Source organism: Fusarium flagelliforme (assembly GCF_020744385.1).
Source record: "Fusarium flagelliforme strain FIESC 12 MPI-CAGE-AA-0113 chromosome Unknown B0J16scaffold_2, whole genome shotgun sequence".
NCBI classification, from domain to species: domain Eukaryota; kingdom Fungi; phylum Ascomycota; class Sordariomycetes; order Hypocreales; family Nectriaceae; genus Fusarium; species Fusarium flagelliforme.
The window spans coordinates 4,637,550-4,661,933 of NW_025763504.1; the positions used below are offsets into that span (position 1 = coordinate 4,637,550).

General features: G+C 48.8%; 4 protein-coding genes across 4 annotated transcripts; 2 read left to right on the forward strand and 2 right to left on the reverse strand.

Moving 5' to 3' along the window:
* Nucleotides 1–7,119: 7,119 nt before the first annotated feature.
* Nucleotides 7,120–8,893, forward strand: B0J16DRAFT_74246 (uncharacterized protein). The gene has a single exon (XM_046134416.1). It carries the CDS (start codon nt 7,398–7,400, stop codon nt 8,550–8,552), a length of 1,155 nt encoding a protein of 384 aa, XP_045987160.1. The 5' UTR covers nt 7,120–7,397; the 3' UTR covers nt 8,553–8,893.
* A 2,288-nt stretch (nt 8,894–11,181) lies between these two features.
* Nucleotides 11,182–15,466, forward strand: B0J16DRAFT_395225 (uncharacterized protein; the record flags this gene model as incomplete). The annotated part of the gene is made up of 11 exons (XM_046132178.1): nt 11,182–11,555; nt 11,685–11,943; nt 12,041–13,260; nt 13,308–13,468; nt 13,520–13,550; nt 13,598–13,746; nt 13,815–14,149; nt 14,204–14,326; nt 14,420–14,564; nt 14,610–14,803; nt 14,856–15,466. 11 exons carry the CDS (start codon nt 11,182–11,184, stop codon nt 15,279–15,281), a joined length of 3,417 nt encoding a protein of 1,138 aa, XP_045987161.1. The 3' UTR covers nt 15,282–15,466.
* A 320-nt stretch (nt 15,467–15,786) lies between these two features.
* B0J16DRAFT_361375 (uncharacterized protein) lies at nt 15,787–18,070 on the reverse strand. The gene is made up of 2 exons (XM_046129746.1): nt 17,884–18,070; nt 15,787–17,837 (listed from the first exon to the last, which is right to left on the reverse strand). Exons 1-2 carry the CDS (start codon nt 18,005–18,007, stop codon nt 15,814–15,816), a joined length of 2,148 nt encoding a protein of 715 aa, XP_045987162.1. The 5' UTR covers nt 18,008–18,070; the 3' UTR covers nt 15,787–15,813.
* A 1,094-nt stretch (nt 18,071–19,164) lies between these two features.
* B0J16DRAFT_334777 (uncharacterized protein) lies at nt 19,165–22,574 on the reverse strand. Its single transcript, XM_046126991.1, has 2 exons — nt 22,114–22,574; nt 19,165–21,996 (listed from the first exon to the last, which is right to left on the reverse strand). Exons 1-2 carry the CDS (start codon nt 22,262–22,264, stop codon nt 19,373–19,375), a joined length of 2,775 nt encoding a protein of 924 aa, XP_045987163.1. The 5' UTR covers nt 22,265–22,574; the 3' UTR covers nt 19,165–19,372.
* Between the last annotated feature and the right edge of the window lie 1,810 nt (nt 22,575–24,384).

A 24,384-nucleotide genomic window follows, 5' to 3' on the forward strand; every position in this document is an offset into this window, starting at 1 on the left:
GTCCGTCTTGACGTCCAAATAGACTGTCGCTCAGGTTTTGACCACGAATAACATAACTGTCGGATACACCCTCTCGAGAATATAAGTGTTGTGTATGATAGAGGAGATGTTTGTGTTATAATGAGGAATCATAGTAGTGATGTTCGTTTCAGGAGCCTCCATATCTTGTTATAGACGGAACATTCCCGGCGACACAAGGAAGACACTGCAATATCGCTCTTCCCTAACAGGGCTATGCTGTAAGAGAATATATAGGGCAAAATACGCAACATGATATCGGTGTCGTGTAAGTGTTAAAAGCAACGAGACAGTGATTACGTGAGGGGAGTCTTGTTACCATCGCCATTACCTTGCTCTCGATGAGAATGTTCTGAGCATATTAAATATTCTAATACCTAACACCAGATTCAAAACTGAACCGTGTACATGTTTTACTACTGGCATCTCCAGAATCAATCAATCTATGGCCGTGAATATGGAGTGACAAGTAAGCAGCAGCAGGCGCTTGAGCAAAGAGATTTTGATAATGGTCGCTTAAAGGTCAATGCAACTCGCCTTAATCAAGATTCAGCGAACAGGTATTGAGAGTGCCCGCTTACTGAAAGTATTGTATTATCCCTAAAGCCTGTTTCTAATATCTGAGTGCTATTTTTGTATCACCGTCGTCCTAGCACAGGCAGGGCTGAGAAACTATTTACGGCTTTTGAAATTAAGATTCAATAGATCAGCGAAGGAAAAGTCTAGAGGATTATTCCCTGGCAAGGAATGTAAGAGGGGTATCATGTCATAAGTGAGGAAATCGTCGCTTGTTCATCTCATCCAAGTTTAACGTGCTAACCCTGCTAGCTGATCAACCAACATGTCAAAGCGGGAAGCAGATTTTCGTACGAGATTTTCACAACGCTCAGATGCACATGCTTGAGAGTATCTCCATTAGCATATCCGGTCGAAACGTGGCGCGCTGGACATGGCTGATTAGGCAAGTGTTATGACCAACATCCGGAGATGGTCGGGCTAGATACTGCATCGGATACACCGGATCCTCGAGACGGCATCGAAGCAATGAGATACTGGGACTTAGATCCTGTCTGAGGGTGAAAGTCTATCGAGTACGACCGAAAGGAGGATAGAGTATCAAGCTTGAGATTGACCTAAACATACATACGTAGCAACAGCTACCAAGTCTCCTTAACTATGATGAAAAGGCACTAATCAATAGAAGAAGCCTCAGCATTTCTTGTGATACATATATTATGTTATGTAGGCAATCTTTTAGAAGCATGATAGACCTCAATTGAAGCTCTCTTGGTAGCAGTCTTATGCTTAGTGGTTTATTTCTCCCTTTGAGATTTGCAAGATCAGCTTGTGATGAAGTCTGAAGCAGGGATCTGATCCACCAAGCAAGCAAGTCATAGCCAGATAAGAGAGGGAGTCGTTCAATGCCTGGAGTAGATTAGTTCTGGGCAGAGATCATGGCTATATCTGACAAGTCAGGCATCGACCGATGTACAAAGTTTAGGAGGCCTCTGCATGCGTCAAAACACCAGCATACAGCAGGGAACTGTAGTGATCGGTTTCTGGGCACAACCCTTGCAATTTTGCAGCCATGAACAAAGCGTTTCCGCGGGCGTACAGCATTGACATAGAGAGCCGAGAAGTGTTCAGATCCCGTCATCTCTGGGGCATTTGAAACACGTTTAATTAATATCCAAGCATGAGAGACAAACCGTTTCATAACCAAAGTCAATTGAGCGTCACAAATAGAAACTAGAGTCAGTAGGTTCGTCCAAGGAGCGCTTGCACTTGTCGTTCGCCGGCACGTCCAAGCCACCCCTGTCGCGGATCACGGCACTACAGTACCCCTGTCAATGATAACTACATCATCCGTACATCCAACGATTGCTGGTGTATCTGGAATTTGCTCGTGCTGTACAAATAGATCATCCAAGCTAAGCTTCTTGCATTGGGGAGATCTGTTGATCTTCAGTCAAAAGGACATGTCAATACGCAAGGGTACGTCAAGCATATTTCCCTTGTTGACATCCTGCATCCCATCGGGTACTGATCCCGTCGGAATCCATAATCGTAAGTCCGGGATATATGATTGGCGGAATTCATCCGTGATCGTCAAACTGTTCCACCTCTTGACCTCCTACTGTACTTGATCAACTCGGTGAAATGAACAGCTCTATCGATCCAGACGAGAATCGTTACAACGACTGCTTGATTAACGCCTTTGAATCTTGTACACTTTTTGGTGGTGATTTACATGTCACTCCGCTCAACATCGGCCGCCAGCCAGCCACAAGAGGCCTGGACTTGGCGCCACAGACAATCCCGACTCTGTGCAGCTAGTATATTAAGCGAACAGATATAACGCATACTGTACTCTGTACATTGCAGAAATCTCTCTCATCTTCTAATAGGCCCGGTCGTGGGTCCTTGTCTGCGTGGATATATAGTTCCGGACAACCCATGCCCATATGTCGATGCGTGCCTTATACCCGCGTATACCCCCTCGTAGGCTCGTTAGTTTAAGATGGAAAATAAGCTGTTCGTTAGTGCAACTGCCGAACTAAACGGGCGTTCTTTCAATGTCGGAATCAGACCATTTTTGATATGAAGCGACGCTCAGACGCGATCTGATGCGGAGCTACGGATACTCCATGTCTATAATACCCCTTTGATCTTGTAAAATGCATGCGATAATCCTGGCGCCTGTATCTTAGCCATCCTAGCCATCAGACCTAGCAGCCAGATGAACGGCCACAGATCTAGTGCCGCCTGCACTGCCTCCTGTCTGTCTTGCATGCCATGAAATGGTCTAGGTCTGAACGTGGTTGTCTCTTCAGATTGCCCAATCAGGTAAAACCTGCCACAAGGCCGGTTAAACAACACAACCCATGCGAAGACGACTCAAAAATGATGGCCAAGAACTGCGTGGTCGGGGATTAGAAATTGTGATGTTGAGTGCAGTAGTGCTGAGGGGAAACATGTTCGTGATGATGTGGGCCAGGATAGGATGACATTGAAACAGTCGCTAGAGCACAGTGATGAAGCATCGCATGGATGTTGAATTGCGCGTAAGTCACGGCCACAGGCCGGTCATTTTCATAACGAAATATTAATCCAGTGAACACAACAAGGGACAGGCGGATAGCGTAGATCAACGGGCTAGCCCTAAAGAGGTATCGTCTATGCTGTTGTTGACGCTCTTCTGACTGCACCAGAGCAATTTCCTTACGTTCACGCATTGCCATTGCAAGAGACGCTTCTGTTTCACTGATCGTGCAGTTTGAAGACCGATTCGTCCGTATACGGTGTCGCACAAGGATAAGTTGACCTTATCAGAGTAGCATTGAGGCTGAGAACAGGGTTGACGATCAGATCAAACCGTCGCCGATTGCTTAGCCGATTTCTTCGACTTGTGACACGAGCTGCATGTGCATCTTGCAGTTCATCCTCTCGCCCCAGGAAACGGTCTCACGAGGGTGTGGTGTCAAAGGCATCGAGTCCACGAGAGGTGACAGGTGCCATCACATGAATGAGAATGGATGTTGACACAGCACTTGTCAGCCCGTCAAACCTTGTTATAAAGAGGGGTTATTCACACACCAATCCCACTTTGACAGAGACGAAGAGGAGCCACCCTGTTCATGATTTCAGGAACGACTTGAACTGTGGATGGCGCACCGTTAGGGATTTGCAAGGACCAAAACTAATCTTCCTCGGGGACGCGGTCCGTGCGCTTGAGGTGCATTTCACCTTGAATCTCTTTATCTGGCTAACCCCTCTTAGCCTCGGATATTTCTTACAGTCGGCAGTAGCGCAAAGCTTCCTTTCTCAGTAAGATAGGGTCTCGATGTGAGTCCATAAGGCTTGTCCTGGGAAAAGAGGACACAAGGGGACCCCCTCATGCAAGTAGTGAAATCGACAGCGGGCAGCACCGTAGCAAGTTGCTTCTTGTCTCCAGAACAGACAGCAGTGGGAATAGACGTAGCTGTTGGCTCATTGACGATCGCAGTCCTAGATAGTTGTCTTAGGCGTTCATGCCCCCCGCTTCGTCTTTGTCCATTTGATATTGTGATTCGGTCGGGAAATTGGGCCGCATCTAATAATGTGTGCCTGCCCTACGGAGAATATCAACGTGATGGACGATCTTAGATGAGTATAATACAAAAAGTGGTAAAAAGGATCATGGCTTTCGACCCAGTTTCAATCTAGTCCCTTGGAGTACAGTAGTAATTGAGGCGTAATTCAGGGTCGGGCATGGTAGAGTCACGGGCGTTGGGGACATGTGTGTCAACCTTGCTTTTCTGAATCGAAACTAGGTACCGAGTAGTCTTAGACCGTTATCGATTCTTCTCCGATCCTTTGCGGAGTTTTTCTTGACGTTGCATCCTGGAGAGGGGTTCGGCGTGCTTACGCTAGACAATGGTTGAAGTTGCTGGTGGTGGTGCTGGAGGCGGGATCACTGGAACGGCATCGCGAAGCCGTGCGCGGAGATGTCGGGTTTTCTGGGTAGCCATTCCCTGTTGAGCATAATCTGTAAGTGGTTGGATGGATGTTCTTGGTCTAGGTACTGTAGCTTCTGTTGCTAAGCTGCACCTAGCGACTTCTGGACATAGAGTTTTGTCGGAGCTCTCCGCCCGTTGTTTGTTATGCTCCGGGAACAATTCCTCTCCAAATTGCAAGCAAATCAAAATCTCCAATTTCGTGACTCTATTCCTCAACAGGCATAGATATTGATGTTGGCACCAGGAAATCCGGAAACATGAAGTGGGCTTGGATCCAAGAGTCTGGCTAACCGGTTAGACTAAGTGCTGTCAACCTGGGAGCCAAGTCACTAATGTCTGTATACAGGTAGGGTAGGGTAAGAATCGTGGTAGCTGGAACTGCAGACAGAAGTTCACATGTAGAAGGAAGCTCTGTTGCTTCAATAAGGCAAATCCTGAGAGTTGCATCACAGAGATGGCTGCAGGCTGACCACCGAAGTGTGGCTACCTGAAATGCAAGAGCCAAAGGCCACTGCGAGAGTAAAGACCAATTGGACAGTCCTCGCCCTGAGGGTTTCTTTATTGCTGAGCGCTCTTTAATCAACATTTATTCGACATTGGTATCGTCAGGTGAAGGACTGTGTGGTACAGGCGAAAACCCTACAAGCCCGGCATTCGCTTGTCTGTGAACTGGACATGCCTCGGAAAACCACTTGAGGGAAGGATCGGGGCTTCGGACTCAAGGGTTGAGGTTTCAGATGCACGTTGTGGATGAAAACGGCCGCCCAGCCCCAGCTCCCAGGAACCTGGCTACATAGCAGACATCGTTTGCTTCTCTGGCTGAGCAAGGAAGCAAGGTCTCGACCAATGGCGCGCGAGGCGTCATCACCAACGTCCAACCTTAATCCCTCGTATGCACGCAGGCGCACCTCGTTAACGGTGGCGCCAGTGCCGTACTGTAGGTACCGTATTGAAATGGCCAGGCACATTTATCAAGATCAACTTGGTAAGTCGGTTCGCCTTTTCATCCCTGTCCAAATTGCTAACCAGCATCGGAGTCCGTGTTGTGAGGCTCCAATCCGCCCAACGTCGGCTTGTGCTATGACCTCGTCGGATACTCCACCTGCAATGTTATGTCGACAACATGTACAGTAATCCAAGGATTTGACGAGTGTCAAGCACGATCGCCAATTGTACCCAATTGTGTTTCTTCCTTCCAGTCATAAGTTGACCGTCGTCGTGACTGAGCCACAGAGTTGCCTGCACTATGCCACACAAAGGCTCGCTACACCTCAAGTTGGTTCTTTAGCGTATCTTTGCCGTCAGTAGGCTTGCTGGTCCACTAGCTCATCACTTTCCAGTTCGTCCAGACAGTCAATCTAGACAGTTCCAGCTAAGAAAAGCGTTGATGTTTTGCTAGCTCTTGACCCGGATTCGAGGTTTGAAGTTCCTGGTCGACTAGGTCCGAGCTTAGTCCCCGGTCTAATTCCAATACCCATCCATCTCGGATGCAGGAAGAGATGAGCCGGACCTGGGGTCCTTGCGATATCCTGTCAAGGGTCAATATTTGTTTAGGTTGTGTACTTGCTCACTAACGTCGTTTCCTCGGCCGAGAAGTGACCAACTTCAAAATCGCTTGAGCTCGGCCGCCGCCGGCTTGTTACGCATACCCAACGCAACGCAACGCAACCCCCGCTGCGTGTTGCCGTGGAAGAAGTGACCTTTGCCCCGGCCAACTTGCAGAATAGGTCAAAATCCGTATCTGCACTCGTACCAATGCTCCCCAATAATGCTAGGTTTACGGTGCCGATGCCGACGCTTCCAATAGAGGTTTGGCGGAACCAACCGTTCCCTGCCCAGCTTGAGCTGTGCCACATCAGCTACAACGAAGAGGCGCTGTTACGCCATGTCGAGAGCGCAAATGCAAAGAATTGATGCAGACATATTGTAAGCTTGCCAGGCCTAGGATATGCAGATTCATGCAGTCTTTCTTCGTGGCCGAAACTATTGGGATCTGGTCGGGTCTCGCCTTGGTAATGATTAGATGATATACATCGGTTCGCTAGGAGTTAGATAATTCAAACGCCACCGTTACTGCTTTTAGGTCCCACGTTCAGTAGAAGTCCATCTAGACATGGAACGTACTCGATTGCAAGTTAGAAAGCATGGGAATGTCAAGGACCTCGAACATCCCCTTGTTCGCTTTGTGTTGATAGACATGCTAAGCGAAGGTGTGTAAAAGCCACTGGATGGAACTGCTGCAAAGCTCTCGGTATCTCTATGGAGATATGGGTCGAGAGCAATATCGGGAAAGAGTCCGGGCCAATAAAACCAACGGTGTCTCATGGTCCAGTAATTTGAGGGGCTTTGTGCTGACCCTGGTGTTTTGCAGAAGCAATGGTGGGCAATTGCTTAAGTGCTTCCACTCTGATCGAAAGTTTATTTCCCCCTCACGGTCTGGCCAGGATTACGCCGTCTCCGCTTATCGAGCCTAGCCCTGATCTACTGATCCCGATGCCTCGTTACTGTGGCTGACTGGGATAAAGACTGCCGTGTGTAGTTGGGACTCGTTCCTCTTCGTTGCAGTGGGCTAGATCAGTCTGTTTCGAACTAGTAACCCAACAGTCCAAAGCAGGACTGTCTTATATTCCGTGAAAGCCCCCGCCTCGAGTCGTCAGTCTCATCAAAACTCTGTCATCCTCCTTCTGCCTCTCTGTACCGATACTCAATAGCGATCTTGCTCTTCGTTCTCGCCGTGTCTGTAGCTATCTGTCCCAACCACACTTCCCAACAGACTAAGGCTCGATAACACTCGTCCAATACAACCTTGGCACGACCTTGTGAGACAATCTGATAGAAGTATCAGCTTCAGTCTGTCTGACCAAACAGACAGTTCTTGCGATGGCTGCCTTTGTACACCCTTATCCTCACACAATGGATCTTCCATTTGGCAACCCGATGAACATTGTGACGACAACTCCATCACCAGGATATATCATGACACCCTCTCCATATTTCACTAGAACACCATCGCCAACGAGTCGAGGCAATGTCGGATACCAGCCATTTTTCGGTCAGGTCCAGGGCCCTTCCTTTTTCGAAGAAGCCATAGGAGGCTCTCCCCTCCCTCAAGACATGGCATTTGGCATTATGCAAGCACCACCCCACTACAATACAGCACCAATTGTATCCAATGACTTTCCACCTTCATTAGCTGTGGTACCCGGTAATGAGGCTGAACACAAGCCTGCTCGTCGGCCCCGATCTCGAAAACAGTCCCAGCTGAGTATAAGCACTTCGGACGAAACAAATGGCCTAGCCGCTGTGCCAGGATCACCAAAGCAGAAGAAACGTGGTCGCAAGCCTAAAGGAGCCCCCAAGGAATCAGGCAAAGCTCGTCAGCAAATAGAGCTCGACGAAGAGGATCTCCCCAAGGACCCACGACGTCGACGCATTCTAGAGCGCAACAGAATAGCTGCCACCAAATGTCGCCTTAGAAAACGAGACGAAGCTTCTGCTCTTGCTTCTCAGGAACAAGCCATGGAAGATCAAAACAGATATCTTTCCTCGTGTTTCGACTCACTCACTGCTGAAATCTATCACCTCAAGACGCAGCTTTTGCAACACACGGACTGCAACTGCGTCCTTATTCAGAAATATATCTCCAACGAAGCTAAGAAGACGGTTGACGGCCTTGTCGCCTGCCCTTCCACGCTCCAGCCTGATAATGACTCCATGAGTCCATATCGGCGAGGCTCATGCCATAGTGGCGCCAGTCCTACAGATTCACTGGGTGTGCCTACCCCAGAATTTGAAGGAGTATCCCCAGCCTGGCCTCAACCCTTCCAGTCTGGTCATGCTTCGCCGCCAGAGGTGGCAGAGGACATGTTTGATATGTCAGGGGATCTTTATAGCAAGGCATCGATCCATATGCATGGCCAGTCACTTGCCGGCATGCCACCGCTTCATCATCATGAACCCGAGGTATTTGCAGGCATGGGGCCCCAGCCTCAGCGCTTTGACGGAGTTAACTGGAACCCTTCCTGGGGATTCTGAAAATGATATCGTGACGTTCTGGTATTGGGAATTGGTATCACCAGCCCAGCTACTTCGCGAGGGACTAGTTGAAGACGTCGAGAAATCAACGGTTTCCTGGAGGGAAAAAAAGGATGATAGATCTTGGCGTTATTTGGGAGGTTGCGAGCGTTCTCTAAATCATTTAGCCAGTGTTATTATTTTCTGTCAAACAACTCAAAAGCGCAGAGCAATAAGCTCGGTTTCGAATACAAGGGTCATCTTATCGACTCTCATGAGTTTGCCATTACTTGGTCGTCCCTTATGCAGCAAACGACTTCTGTGACTTGACAACACCGTTCAAAAGTCAAACACCCTGGCATTCAGTGCAAAGTGGGCATGGTGATTCTCTGCCACCGGACATGGTATTACTTTCAAGTTGAGAATTGATGCCCCCCACCCCATGACGCAGTAGCTCAGGTCTTGAAACGTGATTGTTGACAGGAGATGATTAGAACTCGCAGGCCATATCAATTGCCCATACTCAAGGTGGATCGCTGGACCTGTCACCTAAGATCGTAGTGTGGGGTGATCCCAGATCTCATGTTGCCCCTGCAGCTAATCGAAGCTGCATGACAATGGAACATACCCAATATGGTGATGGTATAAGAGTGACCCACTGGGGTGACTGGCCAGATCACCCGTTGTCACGGTCAACCTACAAGTCATGGCCTCGTAAGAAGAGGCAATCTAGAGTATGGTTGTCCTTGACACAATCGGGTTGCATAGCTATATGTGGATAATGGACTCGTGAACGTAGTAAGGCCGTGGCCTACAAGTAGGTGAGCCATGGCTTCAGAATGGACACTCGGACGGTTCATGTTGACGTGAGATGAATGGACCTGGAACTTGAAATTTGCCAACCAAAGGTATTGGCCGAAAGCGTGATATTTGTGTCTGTTGACCTTGAGTCGAGGCAGCAATAAATCTATCGCTGAGTAAAATTGTAAACCATGATGATCATGGCCTGTTCTCTTTGGAAGGATTGCAGTCAACATCTGCCATGCTCACTTGACGCATCTTCTGCGTTTCTTTAAAGCAGCAAGGGGTGAGCCAAGTCTAAGGCATGGGGTTGATATGGATTTGAAGCGGTAAGAGGTGAAGAGAATTTGTTGGACATGAGACCGAAGGATCCATTGGAACTAGGTTGAGCCTCAGCTGGGGCTAGGATTAAAGCTAGCTGCAGGGAATTAGCGATCTCCCCATCAGTCGGTTATTCAGCGGTGACGGCATGACATTGCCCTGCAACGTCTTCTCCCGACCACAATTCCAGGGGGTTCGGTTTTGCGAGGCGATCCAATGCATCGGAAGCCGGCTATGCACCAATCAATTATTGCAAGGCGCGTGAGCTGGCGAGTATTACCAGGTGGACATAGCCAGTCCGGATGGCTTCGTATGTACCGACTCAGTACCCCTGTCGCGGGTTGGAGAAGTCTCCCCCTTTGGGAAGTATAGGCACTAGAAAGTTTGTCCTGGATTTGCAACTGGTTCTGAGTGGTTCTTCCAACTTCAACCTTCAACCTTCAAGTTTCTCATCTTTGCACTTGAAGTATTCGTTGAAAGAAGTTCGTTGTCTTGGCTATTCTAAAGTTAGCGGGGCGTTGTGAACAAGTATCACCCTATTTCGCTGGCCTCACGTACCTACCTAACAAATCCCCAACGCCGCCCGTACAGCAACGACCACTGCCAAATTGTCACCCAAGTATCCGTATTGAGGCACAAGTTTCTTTGCTCTATCTTTCCCTCAGAGCGATCTCTTGTTCTCCCACCCGACACGAAGTGGAAACCGCCTAGAAATAAATCGGGTATCTGCGACAGTTGAGGTGAGGCTGGCGCCTACCAAACGAGTCCATATCGGTTTGGTCTTGTGGCTCGATTCGTGGCGAGCGAGTATTGAGATGAGAATCTTGCTGCACACTGTTCGAAGGAATTGAATAAAAACTACCTGAGCTTCAGCAACAACAAAGCGCGTGAGGGAACGGACTTTGTCATTGCTGACGACTATCTCACCTAAAAGTAGAAAGTGCGTTGGGTGAAGAGCCTGGACACGAATCAACATCACATCAGACCGCACCTTCCCGCATACCAACCAACCCAAGACAATCTTGCAGCCGCAAGCAGGAGCCGAGCTGAATTACCTTCCTCCTTCCCAAAGACACACAGCAACAGCATTTCTTTAATTGAGGAAAGAGGCATCACAAAAGCAAATACCGCCGCGCAGAACAGGCAAGACCCTGTTAGTCACGTTCCACCGCATTTTTGTGATCGTCAGGTCTCGACCTGGGACTGGACCTTTGGACTTTTTCATCTTCGCTCTATTCACCTTCAGCGTCCGCTCTCGCCATCGCAATCACACATCGGGTAACGACCGGTGAGTAGAGTCTTTGCTACAGCAGATTGAGAGGACGGTTTTCTTTCTTTCGTTCTTTGCTGCTCTCTTTCGTTTCAAGGCAGAGCACGCACTCTTTTTGACCTTTTGACTACTTTTGGTCTTTTACATTCCTCCATCACCACTGTTCGACTAGGATCCCATCCCACCAGCCTCGTGGTCAACACCAGCCATCCTACAACTCCCAAATCGAAATAGATGATCGATCCAAACTTGGGGATCATGGTGACTGCCTCGCCGGTAGAAACCACCTGGGTGATCCTGTACTACTTGTATCCAGCTCTTGTTTTCACTTACTTTTTCTTCGCCTCCCTTGTCTCGGCCTGTACAGCCCACTCCTCTGAAAAGAATGATCGCAAAAAGAAATCCCCCAACGGGAATTTCATAATTTTTCTCTACCTCTTATGTATTCTGACATACGTTGCCCAACTGTCGCTGCTTGGCATACAGGCCGCTCTTTCCCGAGAATGGCCAACTGAAGATCACATCATCATTGGGCACCTGGCATGTATCCTCGCTTTTGGGATCCAGCTCAGCTGTTGTCTTGACGTTGAATACGGACCCTTCTACCCCTTTGTCGGTTCATGGATAATTGGGTTATCTCTTGACATTATGGTCACGGCATTGTCTGCAACCATGGGACTGTTCTCCCCACTTAACATCTTCAGCATTCTCAACATGATAAGCGTTGTTGTCCGATGTCTTTCTTTTCTGTCTCTTATAAGTCTGTTCACTATCGGTACATCAGTACCAACAGAATCAGATGAAGAACGAGAACCACTGTTGCCCAAAGTCACAATCACTTCACCTAGTACTCCAACTAGTCAGGAGTCTGGGTATGGTTCAGCGCTTCAGGCCGAGGAAGAAGACGAGGAAACTCCGGAATACAGCTGGGAACGCCGCGAGAGAGAGGCCAAAGAGGCCATGAAAAAAAGGCTCGAAGAAGGCGGTGGTAACTGGTTTGAGTACGCGAAGGGTTTTAAGGTACGAAATTGGCGTTTGCACAACTTCCCGCACCAGCCCTCTCCTTCAGGAAACAATTACCGATCTCCTTCAAAGCACCTTACTAACATTTATCAAGGTTCTCTTCCCATATGTCTGGCCTGTTGGTAATGTTGGCTTACAGCTACGTGCTGCAGCTGTATGCCTTTGCCTGTTCGCATCCAACGCCCTTCACCTTCTGATCCCCCGTCAGACTGGTATCATTATGGACAGTCTGAATGGATCCAGTACTAGCAATCCTTGGATCGCAGTCATCATATTTGCAGCGCTTCGTCTGGCCGCGTCAGAATCGGGCATTGAGCTTGTTCGCCAGTGGCTATGGGTTCCTGTCAAATACTACTCCCATGATGCATTGACACGAGCGGCTTACTCTCACATGATGCACCTCTCCGCGGATTTCCACGATTCAAAGAGCTCTTCAGATATGATGATGGCAATTTACGGAGGCAGTGCAGTTTCCAACGTCGTTGAGAATGTTTTGCTTTATGCTGTTCCCATGCTTATCGACATGGGCGTGGCAATTGTCTATCTTTCCATCACCTTTGGCCCATACGAAGGTCTTATTACGGTGGCTACCGGTGTATTCTTTCTTCTTATTGCCAGTAGACTTGTGGCCAATTCGAAGGTGGCCAGTCGAAATCGTGTCAATGCACTATATGAGGAACACTATGTACGACAATCAGGCTTTCTCGGATGGCAGACCGTCAGTGCCTTCAACCAGATTGGCTATGAGGATAACCGACACGCCAATGCAGTCACCAATCGTTGGCTTAGAGAGCAGCAATATGTGCTCGGGTGGTATATCTCTATTGGGTTTCAGACTCTGGTCCTTACATCTGGCCTTCTCGCAAGTGCGTTCTTGGCTGTCTACCGCATCAAAACCGGCCATGCAACCCCTGGGCAATTTGCAATGCTCCTGATGTATTGGGCACAGTTGACATCGCCACTTCAATTCTTCGCAAAGTTGGGGAAGAACGTTAGCGACGACTTCATCGATGCTGAACGCCTGTTGGACATCATGAGAACCCAGCCATCGGTTGAGAACCAAAAGGGGGCTAGGCCACTGAAATTTGTTGCTGGTGAAGTCGATTTTGAGAAGGTTTCTTTCAGTTATGACAAGAAGAAGGGCATCATCAAGGATGTCAGCTTCCATGTTCCTGCCGGGCAAACTGTTGCGTTTGTTGGGGCCACAGGAGCTGGAAAATCAACTCTTATCAAATTGTTAGATCGGTTTTACGACGTGTGTGATGGTCGAATCTGCATCGATGGCCAGGACATAAGAGACGTTGATTTGTTCAGGTAAGATATTACCCGATATCAACTACTACTTCCGGCTGACATCTTAGTCTTCGCGATCGTATTGGAGTTGTTCCTCAAAACCCGATCTTGTTTGATGACACAATCATGAACAATGTACGATATGGGAGAATCACCGCAAGCGACGAAGAAGTGTATGACGCCTGCAAAGCGGCATGCATTCATGATAAGATCAAAGGTTTCACCCATGGTAAGACAGCCTTCAGAATCCACCAATCGAATGAAAACTAACTCTCAGCAGGATACAGGACGCGTGTTGGAGAACGTGGCGTGTGAGTCAAGGCTGACCCAGGAAGTGAATCGTGCACTGACTTGTTAGAAAACTGTCTGGTGGCGAGCTTCAGCGAATTGCGATAGCTCGAGCGATGCTCAAGAAACCGGACATTGTTCTTCTTGACGAAGCTACCAGCGCGGTAGACACGGACACAGAGCAGCAAATCCAGGTGTCTTTCAAGCGACTATGCGAGGGTCGAACTACTTTTATCGTTGCGTAAGCTTTTGCCACATATTTCTTTTTTAATCGTATGCTGACAAAGGAAGTCACCGTCTCTCTACAATCATGAACGCGGACCGGATCATTGTGGTCGAGAATGGAGAAATTCTTGAGCAGGGTAACCATGACGAACTCATCGTGGCTGGAGGAAGATATGCGGATCTTTGGTCAAAGCAAGTCTTTGTGCGATCCAAGGATGAAGACAAGGATGCCTCATCTGGTCAGGCAGGATTCGTTAACGACCTATCCTCGGAACAGACCAGGACCGAACTGTCAAAGGTCAACAAGCCCGCAACAGCCGCCAGCGAACAAGGAACATCTTCTGCGGCCCATGACAATGGAGATCAAGCCATCGGTACCCCAACGCAAAAGCGAGAGGTAGTTTCAGCCGAAGAAAATTAGTCTTTGGTGATCCTAACCTCTTATTTGCAGGGAAACCGTTTGAATCCTGTCGCCGCTACATTTACTCCCAGAACACTAGCTAAGGCCAAGCTGATGGCGACCGAGACTTCCGATGCATCGACCAGGTCTACTGCTGAAGACGAGGCGATGAACGTAAGTTCGCAAACTAGCCGACAGTGGTCTGACGAGGTTGCCGAACAGGAGGAACAGGCCAAGCAGAAGCCAGTAATCGCTAGCCGACCATAGGGCAGTCGGATTGCTTACGGCAGCAATCATGTGGTACCACGAGGTGCCGCTTCTGACGAAAAGAAGGAGGCCTTTATTGCAGCAGTTGATCGTGCCCTGAAGAATAAACGTACACGTCGTGGTGATGCTGGTGAAAATACGGAGTGTGAGTTCACAAGTTCAGTTTCTGGAGCTTTGCTGATCTTTCGAGCCCCCGCCACAGTTGCAAATGCATCTCAAGTCAGTACAGCTGAGCAAGATGCTGTAGAGAATCAACGTGTCGAGTACAAGCGTCCATACTATTCTCGGCGTAATCAATCGAAGAGCGAGCCTTCGCACGGCTCAGACGAGCCTGACGCAGACAACGCAATCTTAAAATCCGCGATTGAAAGTCCAACATCACCAGTGAGCTCACGACACAATGCTTTGTCTTGACTTGTTTAGCTAATGCTGTTAGATGCGACGTCGTGTTACACTGCCTCCTATTAAGGTTGCTACGGGGTCACAGATTCCTGTTCCCACCGAGGTCAAACAAGAGAGGCCCATGGCTACCCAAGAGTTGACCGACCACCGCAATTCCCTACCCCGAGAGTCACAGGCACAGAACCTGAGTCAAGCAACACAGCATAATTCACGAGCCACCAGTGCATCCGCACTGGCGATGCCAAAGGCTTCGCAAAAGAAAAACGAGATACTCATCCAAAATGAAATCAACAACAGTACTAAGTCCGACAATGAGTCACCCGAACATGACAGGATTACAGGCGCTTCTGGACAGCGCGGGCGTGGACGCGGCGGTCGGCGAGGGCGTGCTCCGTGGTTCCGTGGCCGACGTGGCCGAGGAAGCTATCGGGGAGGCTCATCTATTGGACAAGGTACCTGAACTGAGGTGCTTTTACTTTCCTATCACAGGTACTCATAATATCGAATCAGCACATAGTACAAACGGCTGTGTAAGAATATTAAGTGGAGGCGACTAATGTATTAGTATCAAAAAGTTATGATTATTCACCTATCGAGTTTAGAGGTAACAACCTATGGAGGGGCCATATCGTATGAACAGATTATGGGCCACACAGCAATAACAAATAGACAAAACTCTTAGACTATTCTTAGACTATTCCTAGACTATCTTCAGACTGAAATCAATGGAGAAATAATAATACTGAAGAATCCTGAGCCCATAGTGATGAAGATCGAAACGAAAATGGGGATGATATTATGTCTGGATGCCTGCGGCGGCTCGGGTGACTTCAAAACATGAGCACAAATGATGGTACAAAACAATCACCACTAATAGCATCCTTTGACTCGAGAGCAATGTATAGATAAATATTCAAGGTCGCATGATGGGATTCTGTCTAAAATTTGCTTTGAAATGTATCACCCTCTGACAAAACAAATGTTTACCTGTCTCACCACAGCTCGCAAACAGGCTCCTTCTTGGAACATTTGAAGGCCTTGTTGAACTCGGCTGAGTTTCTCAGGGGCAGCAAAGCCCTCGCGGCGCTGGGTGCGTGTACATCCGAGGTGAGCAGCCGTAGAGAAAGCTCAGGCTGCATCTTGGAACACCAAGTTTGACCCCATTTGAGGAAGAACAGTTGCTCATGTGAGAACTCTTCCAAGCCGGGTAGATTCTTAGCCTTTCCCTTATCCTTGACTTGTTTCTTCCAGGCTGCAAAACCTGACACGACACCTCCGGCATCGGCGATGTTCTCGGGCAGAGTCAGGCTTCCGTTCACGGGGAGATTTGTTCCATCAGGCCCTGTGATGTTGAAATTGCTGTACTGCTCGATGAAGCACTTTGTCTGGTTCATGAAGGCTTCTTCTGACTCTTGGTCCCACCAGGAGGTCTTGTTCCCAGTCTTGTCGTACATGTACCCTTGACTATCGAAACCGTGTGTGATCTCATGACCAACTATGCTACCTGCACCTCCGTAGTTGATATAATCGGGGTATCCGGGGTCGAAGAGGGGTGCTTGGAGGTACCCAGCCAACAGACCAACTTCATTGCGGGTAGGGGCGTAGTACGCATTTGCTTTAAGGGTGGTCATGATGAGTTGACCTCTGCTGTATGGCTCCGAGAGACTCTTCCAGTGTTTGGCGATCCTAGACCTTGCGAATGCTAGGGCATTTAGAACCAGAGAAGGCCTGATTTCAATGTCGGAGTAGTACTTCTCAATGGCAATAGGGTCCATAGGGTTAGGGTCGGTAGGAAGTGCGATCATCTTTTGCATAGCCTCGACTTTCTCGAGGGCTGCCTTCTTGACTTTTTCAGTCGCCCATTCACGCGTCTTGATTCGATCTGAGAAAGTCTCTTTGATATAGTCGACCATGTCTGAGGCTGTTTTGATCTTATCGGGGCCAAAGTTCTTATCCACGAAGAAGCGGGTGAGAATCCAGGTTAGACCATGAGGGCCGGTGGTAGATTCAGCAAGAGCATTACCAATGATCCAGTCAACCCCCTGGTCCAACAGGGCAACACAGTTTCTCCAGCGAGGCTTTGGGCTTTCGGGGTCTTTGCCTTGAAGTTTGGCTTGAAAGTTGTTGTAGGCGTTGGTCAAGTCATGTTCGATATAGGATGACACTGAAGATATCATCTGCCATACAAAGAACGCCTGCACTGTTTGCGATGATGCCTGAGAGACAATTTCAGACATGTTGGTGAAGTATAAAGGCTGAACAGTGGTGATAGTTCCTTTCCAGTTCTCAGGGGCAAGCTGCTCAATCACGCTCTCGTAGTCAAGACTCGGAGCCAACTTCTTGAGATTTCCTGCAGGGACGATATCATCGGGTTCGTTACTCACACTCCACGCCCAAGCACTCACAAGCTTCACTTGGAAGGCGTAAACGAACTTTGCGAGGGCCATGGCAGTTGTATTGCTGAGCTTGGAAGGGTGCGTGGCCATGAGCAGAGCAGAAATCAGCTCGACCATCTCTGCCTCGCCTTCGTTTGTAGTCGGCAACGACATTCCGCTGAACAAAGGCGGAGAGATCCCAGCCACGACTTCCTTTGGGTCATACTCATTCTGGAGGATAAACATCTGTTGGAAAGTTCCGATTCCGAACCTCTCAAAGAATGCCAGCGTCTCCGTCAAAGCAGAGGAGTTCTTAGTTGCGTTCGAAGCAGTAGCAGGATATAGATCCACGATTGTTTCGACGAGTTGAGACAGGACATCGAGACCTTCTTCCTCAATAGCAGTGTAGTTCTGACAAACTTGATACGCCTCCTGAATCTTGGCAAGATTTCTCTTGTCAGCTTTGGTCTGCTCCTTTGTCAAGTTGACAGTGATATAACCGGCATCGTCGCCAGTAGGGTAGGGATCCTCGAGGATTCTTCTTGCGAGGATGTATGTTTGTTCTTGAGAGACCGTGATGCCGTAGATGCCCTCTTCACCTTGGGGGATATCGTGGTATGTACCCCAGTTGCCACAAGCATCTATCGTTGTTAGGAGTAGCTGCATGTCTAGATTGGATTCACCTACATTGCTCGAAGTCTTCACATGGGTTAATATCTGTGTAGTTCAAAGCCATGCTTTGTTTCATGTCTGCGGCAAGTTGAAGACATGCTGTCGATGTGCAGAGGTTGCCAACTGCACTGGGTGCCATGATGTCTGACAGGTAGATAGAATCCTAACCCCAGATATATCAATGCAAAAGCCTGAATTTATGTATATCCAAGTTGTAGCAGACAAGAAATGTTGTAAAAGATCGTGATAATGTCTGATAGTCTAGTCTCAAGCAACTGTCTATACAACGTGAAGAATGGCTATCTACTCCTATATACCCAACTTTAGCTATATGGCAAAACACGATGGCTATGCTGTAAGCACTAGGTCTTAAGGCTGTAGTGTGGCCTTCAATATCCATGTATGCATATGTGTAGGCAGACCCATAACACCGCCCGCAGCAAACCTATCGTGGATCCATGATACCCCAGCAGTGAGAATTGTCCAGCGGAAGTTCCGTTCAACCGCCTAACAGATTCAATATCAGGTACACTATCAGATGTAAGGTAGAATGCTTCTCTGTTTACAGTGCTGCCATATGAGGCAAATCTATAATACGGATACGCCAAGGTTGAAAGATCGTCGGTGCAAGTCCAACGGAGTTGATCAACGTTTCTAAGCCATAGCTGAGCCTTGTTTGACAGCACCAGTGTCAGATTATAGTTATTTTCCGATTGGATGCCTCAACCGCTCTAGAATGTCTTAACCGCCCGGTTGTTTGAAACATGATTGCTATAATTAAGATGCGTATGTAAGACCTTTCAAAATACCGCTAACTTTAAACCTTTAATATATGTCAATTCCAACTGTTCAAAAGCAGTGGCATGGCCGTTACCGTGAACTACGAGTAATACTAAAGAGAACTTTGGTATAAAAGTTCTGACAAGAGAACGACTCATTCTGGGATGCGCAGCACATTGCATGGCCCCCAACTTCTTGGCAAAGAGCAAAGGTCCTACCATGAGGATGTTAAACACAGTTCTCCATGGTGATTCGTCGTAGTATCTAAAGTTAGCAGAGCAATCTAAGTCCTGTAGAATCTCCCATTTGGGTATGCAGTACGCTTATCAGGCGGTGCCTAAGTAAGCAGCCTGTTGCATCGCGTCAGCAGTCCTGGACCCATTAACAAGGATGCTTCTCTTCGCTAGATGGGTTGAGGATGTAAGGCTTTTTAATCAGCAGTAGGCTAGGGCGCGAATTGATATGTCCGGATCCAGTTCTGCTTGGTAATATAAATCACTTGACATTGACAGTATGCAGGCATAAAATCCTGGTCTCAAACAACACCATGTCTACGATAATGACTGTTTCGTTTTAATAGTTCCCCATAGATACATGTAAATATATGGGACTCGTTCGTTCGATTCATTTCGCTATTATACCTTTTGTTGCCCCAATATCCCAATAACCAAGTGTGCTGATCGCTTGCAAAATTAAATACAAAGTAAAGCTCAAAGATTCAAAGTTATACCATCACTGGCTCGATAGATGACATAGGCATGTGCGACAAGGTCGTTGGTATCATGTAAGGTCCAAGTGCTGAGGATAGAATGCTGGCAATGTTGCGAGCCATATCTGACTTCTTGCCCAAGCACCAGAGTGCCTTCGTGCAGTCCTCGCACCTGCGCACTAAATGCATGACACTGGGCGTCTCGAGAGGTGTGTGTTCATGTCGGACCTTTTCCTCAGCCTCGGTAAGAAGTAGAATGGCCGCCTTGGTAAACGCCCTGATGAGGATCATCGTCCATGGCTCCGTCAAAATGGAACCCTCGACAACTGCAAAGTGGAGGTCCGAGACACCGGTTCCAGGTACGTCGCCAGCTCGAGGGCGGGTCGAGACTCGGGCAAGATCTGAAAGGATATTTGCACTGTCTCTTCGAAGGCTGACCACGACATTGGCTGCTTGCCGGACCTGGGTCGAATACTCCAAGCCCAACTTGTTCTCATCGACAAGCTCAATAAGGTCTGCCAGTAGGAGAGCAGCACAGTGGAAATGAGCCACCACACATACAAACCAGCTTTGGATGAGTGTTGGAACCGAGTCGTACTGCTCTACCAAATCCCGGAAGAACGCACCGTAACTGACATTCCAGTGCTTATAAACAGCCATAGCATTGGAAATGACCTTCTCGACAGGCTCGCCACGGTATCGACTTCGAATGGTATTTTGAAGGTACGAAACGTGACGGAACAGAATGACCTTGATAGGGGCAGCGGTAACAACACCCTTAGAGGCGGCATCATATGAACAAGGCCAGCGGAGAACTCCCTCCTTGTTCTCGCGGACGAAAAGCTCTGCCCACCACCTGGCGTCCTGCGGTCGGTATTCGATGTTGTAAGATTCATGTTCCGGGTGGTCAGGATAGGTCGGGTCATGGTGGCACTCCTCGTCCGACACAACTACAGGCCGGCCGTTCATGGATGAGGACACAGTATCAAACATAACCGTCATCCAGTAGACGAGACCGATGGTACCCTTATCCTCCTCGCTCAGAGCATCCGCAGCAGTCGCCTTCTCCAGTCCAAGAGAACTTCCAGACACGTCGAGAACGCCCGTTTCCCGCGCCTCATATTGGAACTTGAGGGCATGCATCTTTCTCGCAGCTCGTTCCATGAAAACAGGCGGGCCTTCCGCAGCGATGATCTCACTAAGCTGAGAAGCAATTGACCCCTCTCCTGACGCAATCGGGCTTTCGCCATCAAAGTTACTCATGCTGTAGGGTCCATCGTTGTTGTCTTCATCGTCCCTTGGTTTCTGCGCCAATCCCATTATCAGATCCGCACAAACCACGCGGAAGCACTCCATATCAGAACAATCCTGTAACGCTCGCTTGGCCTGAGCCCAGAAAGTCTTTTGAAGTGTTCGGTCGAAATCCTCGTTGATATCATCAAACTCCGATCGCATGCTATCCATTTGGTTCAAGCTTTGTGGGAACCTGTCGCGCTCACGCTGGCTGCCTTGAGCCCACTGTGTCGCAAAAGCCATGATAGCCAAATGCAATGCTTTCGAAGCAGCTCTGTCATCTGATTTACTCAATCGAATTAACCTTGTTGCTTGTGCCTGCTTATCAAGTTGAATGACTCGTCGATATATCCTATTGTCTTGCTGTTTAGGTTGGCCAACGCTAAGCCCCTCAAAGTGAGATGCTAGCCAACTAACGCCATTGTTGGAAGGCCGAGTTATGGTATTTGGCTTGTAAGGGCATGTCTCTTCCGATAACCAACAAGACAGTGCATGTTCCAAAACATCGTGGTATATTCTCATCAAATTGTCTGAAATCATATTGTTGTTCGTCTTGGTCATCATGTTATGTGTTACTGAGAAAGGTGAGATGGAAGTGCTGTAACTTCTTGCTAAGCTTTCTGGATATTGTCGCACGCTTAATGACCTGGACGATATGTCGCTTTCGTATGAGTTCGATCCTGAGGGGGAAGGTTGGAAGGGAATGTCACTGCCGACAGACTGGGTCTGAAACAGAGGCCACCCATTTTCAGCATTTTCCTCCTCAGTCGTTTGGTGCCGTGAGTGCAGAGCTTGGCTGGTGAGCTCCGTGGGAGGCGTAAGGTCTATGTGATGCGGGTGCCCAGGCGTTGGTTGAGGCTCGAAGCTCTGGAAGACACTGTTATGAAGGCTGGCATCAAATGCTGTCGGATCGAAGACACCATTGGCGGGCATGGCATCAAAGCTGGTATGAGGAAATGCGGGAAAATTGGCGAAGCCAGTCGTATCCATTGGCCCCCAGCAACTCAAGTCGTGTGTCGTCGGAGGTGCTTGCAACATGTCTAGTAAAGCAGTGGCGTTCACATCGAGCGACTGGGTCGGGAGAGGAGCCTGAGCCGGCGCAGGTCCTGGTTGCTGTTGAGGGCGCGGCCGTTGTCGTTTGGCCTTTGTGCGCGACTGATCGGGTACTCGACGAGGGTTGGCGCCATTATGAGAGGCAGTATCGGGGTTGACATTGGTATTGGAGTTGGAGTTGGAGTTGGCGGCCGCAGGGCCAGTCTGTAGTTGAGCGCGAACCCAATTAAATGTACATTGTTTGCGAGTGCGAAGGCAGTATGAACATCGTAAAGCTCTAGAGTCAATCTCATCTATCAAGTTTCATTGGCCCTCCGGTTAGCGTCGTCGACATCGGAAAAAGACGCGAAGAGGGGAAGGGGAAAGGAAGCAGATGTTGGAGAAGCCTGTAATAGACAAACACAACTCACCTAGATGCTCTTCAGCTAGAGAAGCCCCGCTGGCGCTGTCTGCACCGTTACGAACTCTCTCTGGGTTACGCTGGATGTCCCATAGTGAGGGCGCATCGCATGCCCGCTTAGCCTTGCGACATTGGTCGCACGAACGGTTTTGGCGTCTCATTGTGAAGGTGAATTGAAATGCGATGAACGGCAGCGGGGAGCCGGGGTGAGTAATCGGGTTCGTTACGCTGTGTAGCGTCGCGTCGAGGGCAGGGCGACAGCGGTGATGCCCAGATGAAATGGAGATGGAACGTATAAATCAAAAGTGCAGGTCGTATATATGAATATATGTTAGGGTGAGATTGAGATTGAGATGAGACTGAGAAGGAAGCGAGCGAAAACGAAGCTTGAGGAAGGGGCCCAAAAATGAATGGATGAATGAGATTGGATTTGCCGCACCTTGAACCTCAGCCCCGCGCTGGTAAAGTCCGAAGCCAGCCAATGGAATAGGAATGAGCAAGCAGTGAATGGAATTTTAGGACCTTTTACAGTGGACTAGATGCACCCTCTGGAGCCACTAAAGTGCGACCCAGCAGCACATCCTCCGGACACCTAGTACCCGGGCAGCGGCCAGCGAGCGGCCAGCCCTGCCGTTCTTCTTCTGTGCTGTAGCCTGTAGCCTGTAATTAGCAGGGAGGGTCCGCTTTTCCGAACCTACCAACGGAGCTTGACTCTCCCCCGCACCGGGCTAATCTGTTCAGGTACTAGAAGGAACCTATTGGAAATGGGCTTACAACCCAACCTAGACTCTACCCTTCTAGGATCACCATCGGATGGGTGCGAAAATGACACGGCACCTGCATCGTACCTCATCGCATCACATTACTTGGAAGTTTCCAAGAGCCAGGGACGTTCAAGGCTCCCTGGGGAAGATCATCTTGGACACGTCAAGTAAGAACGAACGTGCAATGCAGCATCAATCAAGAGACGTGGGACTTTGTTCTGCAACGGAAACTAACATTAGGTGCCCCCAACTATTCTGTAGCTGCAGATATATTCACATCGGCTGGACTTGCTAACGCAATTCCTTGTATGATACAGATCACATACCACGAATGCCCCGGAACAGTCGGGATAGGACCCGTCCTCAAGCCCTCAACACCTCGATGCCGTACCGTACTGCACTCTTCTGTCGACTTCGCCCAGCGATCTTCCAACCCATGGAGATGATTTATACCCCATTAGGCCCTAGTTGATGCTCTTTGTTACAGTGGCCAAGTCCTTCTGGGCCCACTGGGCTCAGCTAGGCTCGTAAAAGGGGGGGTAGTCCAGGCTTTCGATGAGTTGCGCCAATGACAAACGACAATCTTCAAGATCCAGCCGAAAGAATAAAAACGTACGGATAGTTGGAGATTGATTAGGAAAAGGTCGACTTTGAAAGAGTTAACCATCAAATCTACAAATGCCTATGCCGACAATAGCAGCTCGGCAACTCGATAGGGATGAGCCTATTTCTGTCCTGGATATGATGCAGAATTTGAGTGACTTTTTTTTTTTCCTTACCAGGATTCCCAGCAAAAGGAACGAGACAAGAAAAAGAAACGACTCCAAGGTTCCCTAGCATAATTCCCTCCACAAAGGGATTTGCGCTGCATGTCGCGTGCACATACACAACCAATCGCAAAACACGTTAACAACCCCCATGTCGTGGCCTGAACATTCGATAAGCCCCAACCAAACAGGGATCAGGCTCTTCTTGCAGTCCCAGCAAAGTCTGCCATTGCGACCTTTACGCTTTTCGTTGCAACCAGCTCCTCAACGCCATAGCATGCTGATTATCATAAACTCCGTCCGAGGCCGAAGGTGCTGTATCATCAAGTTTCGATCGAGCCTCGACCCACCGACTGGGTACGTGGTGTCCACGTAGAGCTCGCCTATCTTGCAACCCAGTTTCATCATCGATCTTAGGTCTTCTGACCTTTGCTGAAACCTGTCCAAGTTTGTGTCGTTTGAGTCTCAGCCGTGAGTTTCCGCTGAGGTGCTTAAATTAGCGCGTTCGCTCCACAGACCGTGTCAGCGCCATTGAGCCTCACCAAGACTTAGCCCCGACCAGCATAAGGTGACTAGATTATTATGTCTCTTATGCTGGCAGCGGTCAATCCTTCTGACACCCTGGCGACAAACTATCCAAGCGGTGGAATGGCAACAGCATTGCTACTCACAGACATTACATTAAGGGGGCGGGAAGAGTGCTGTGTATTCAAGTGAGTCTATATGAAAGCCAAGATGGACACCAGTCAT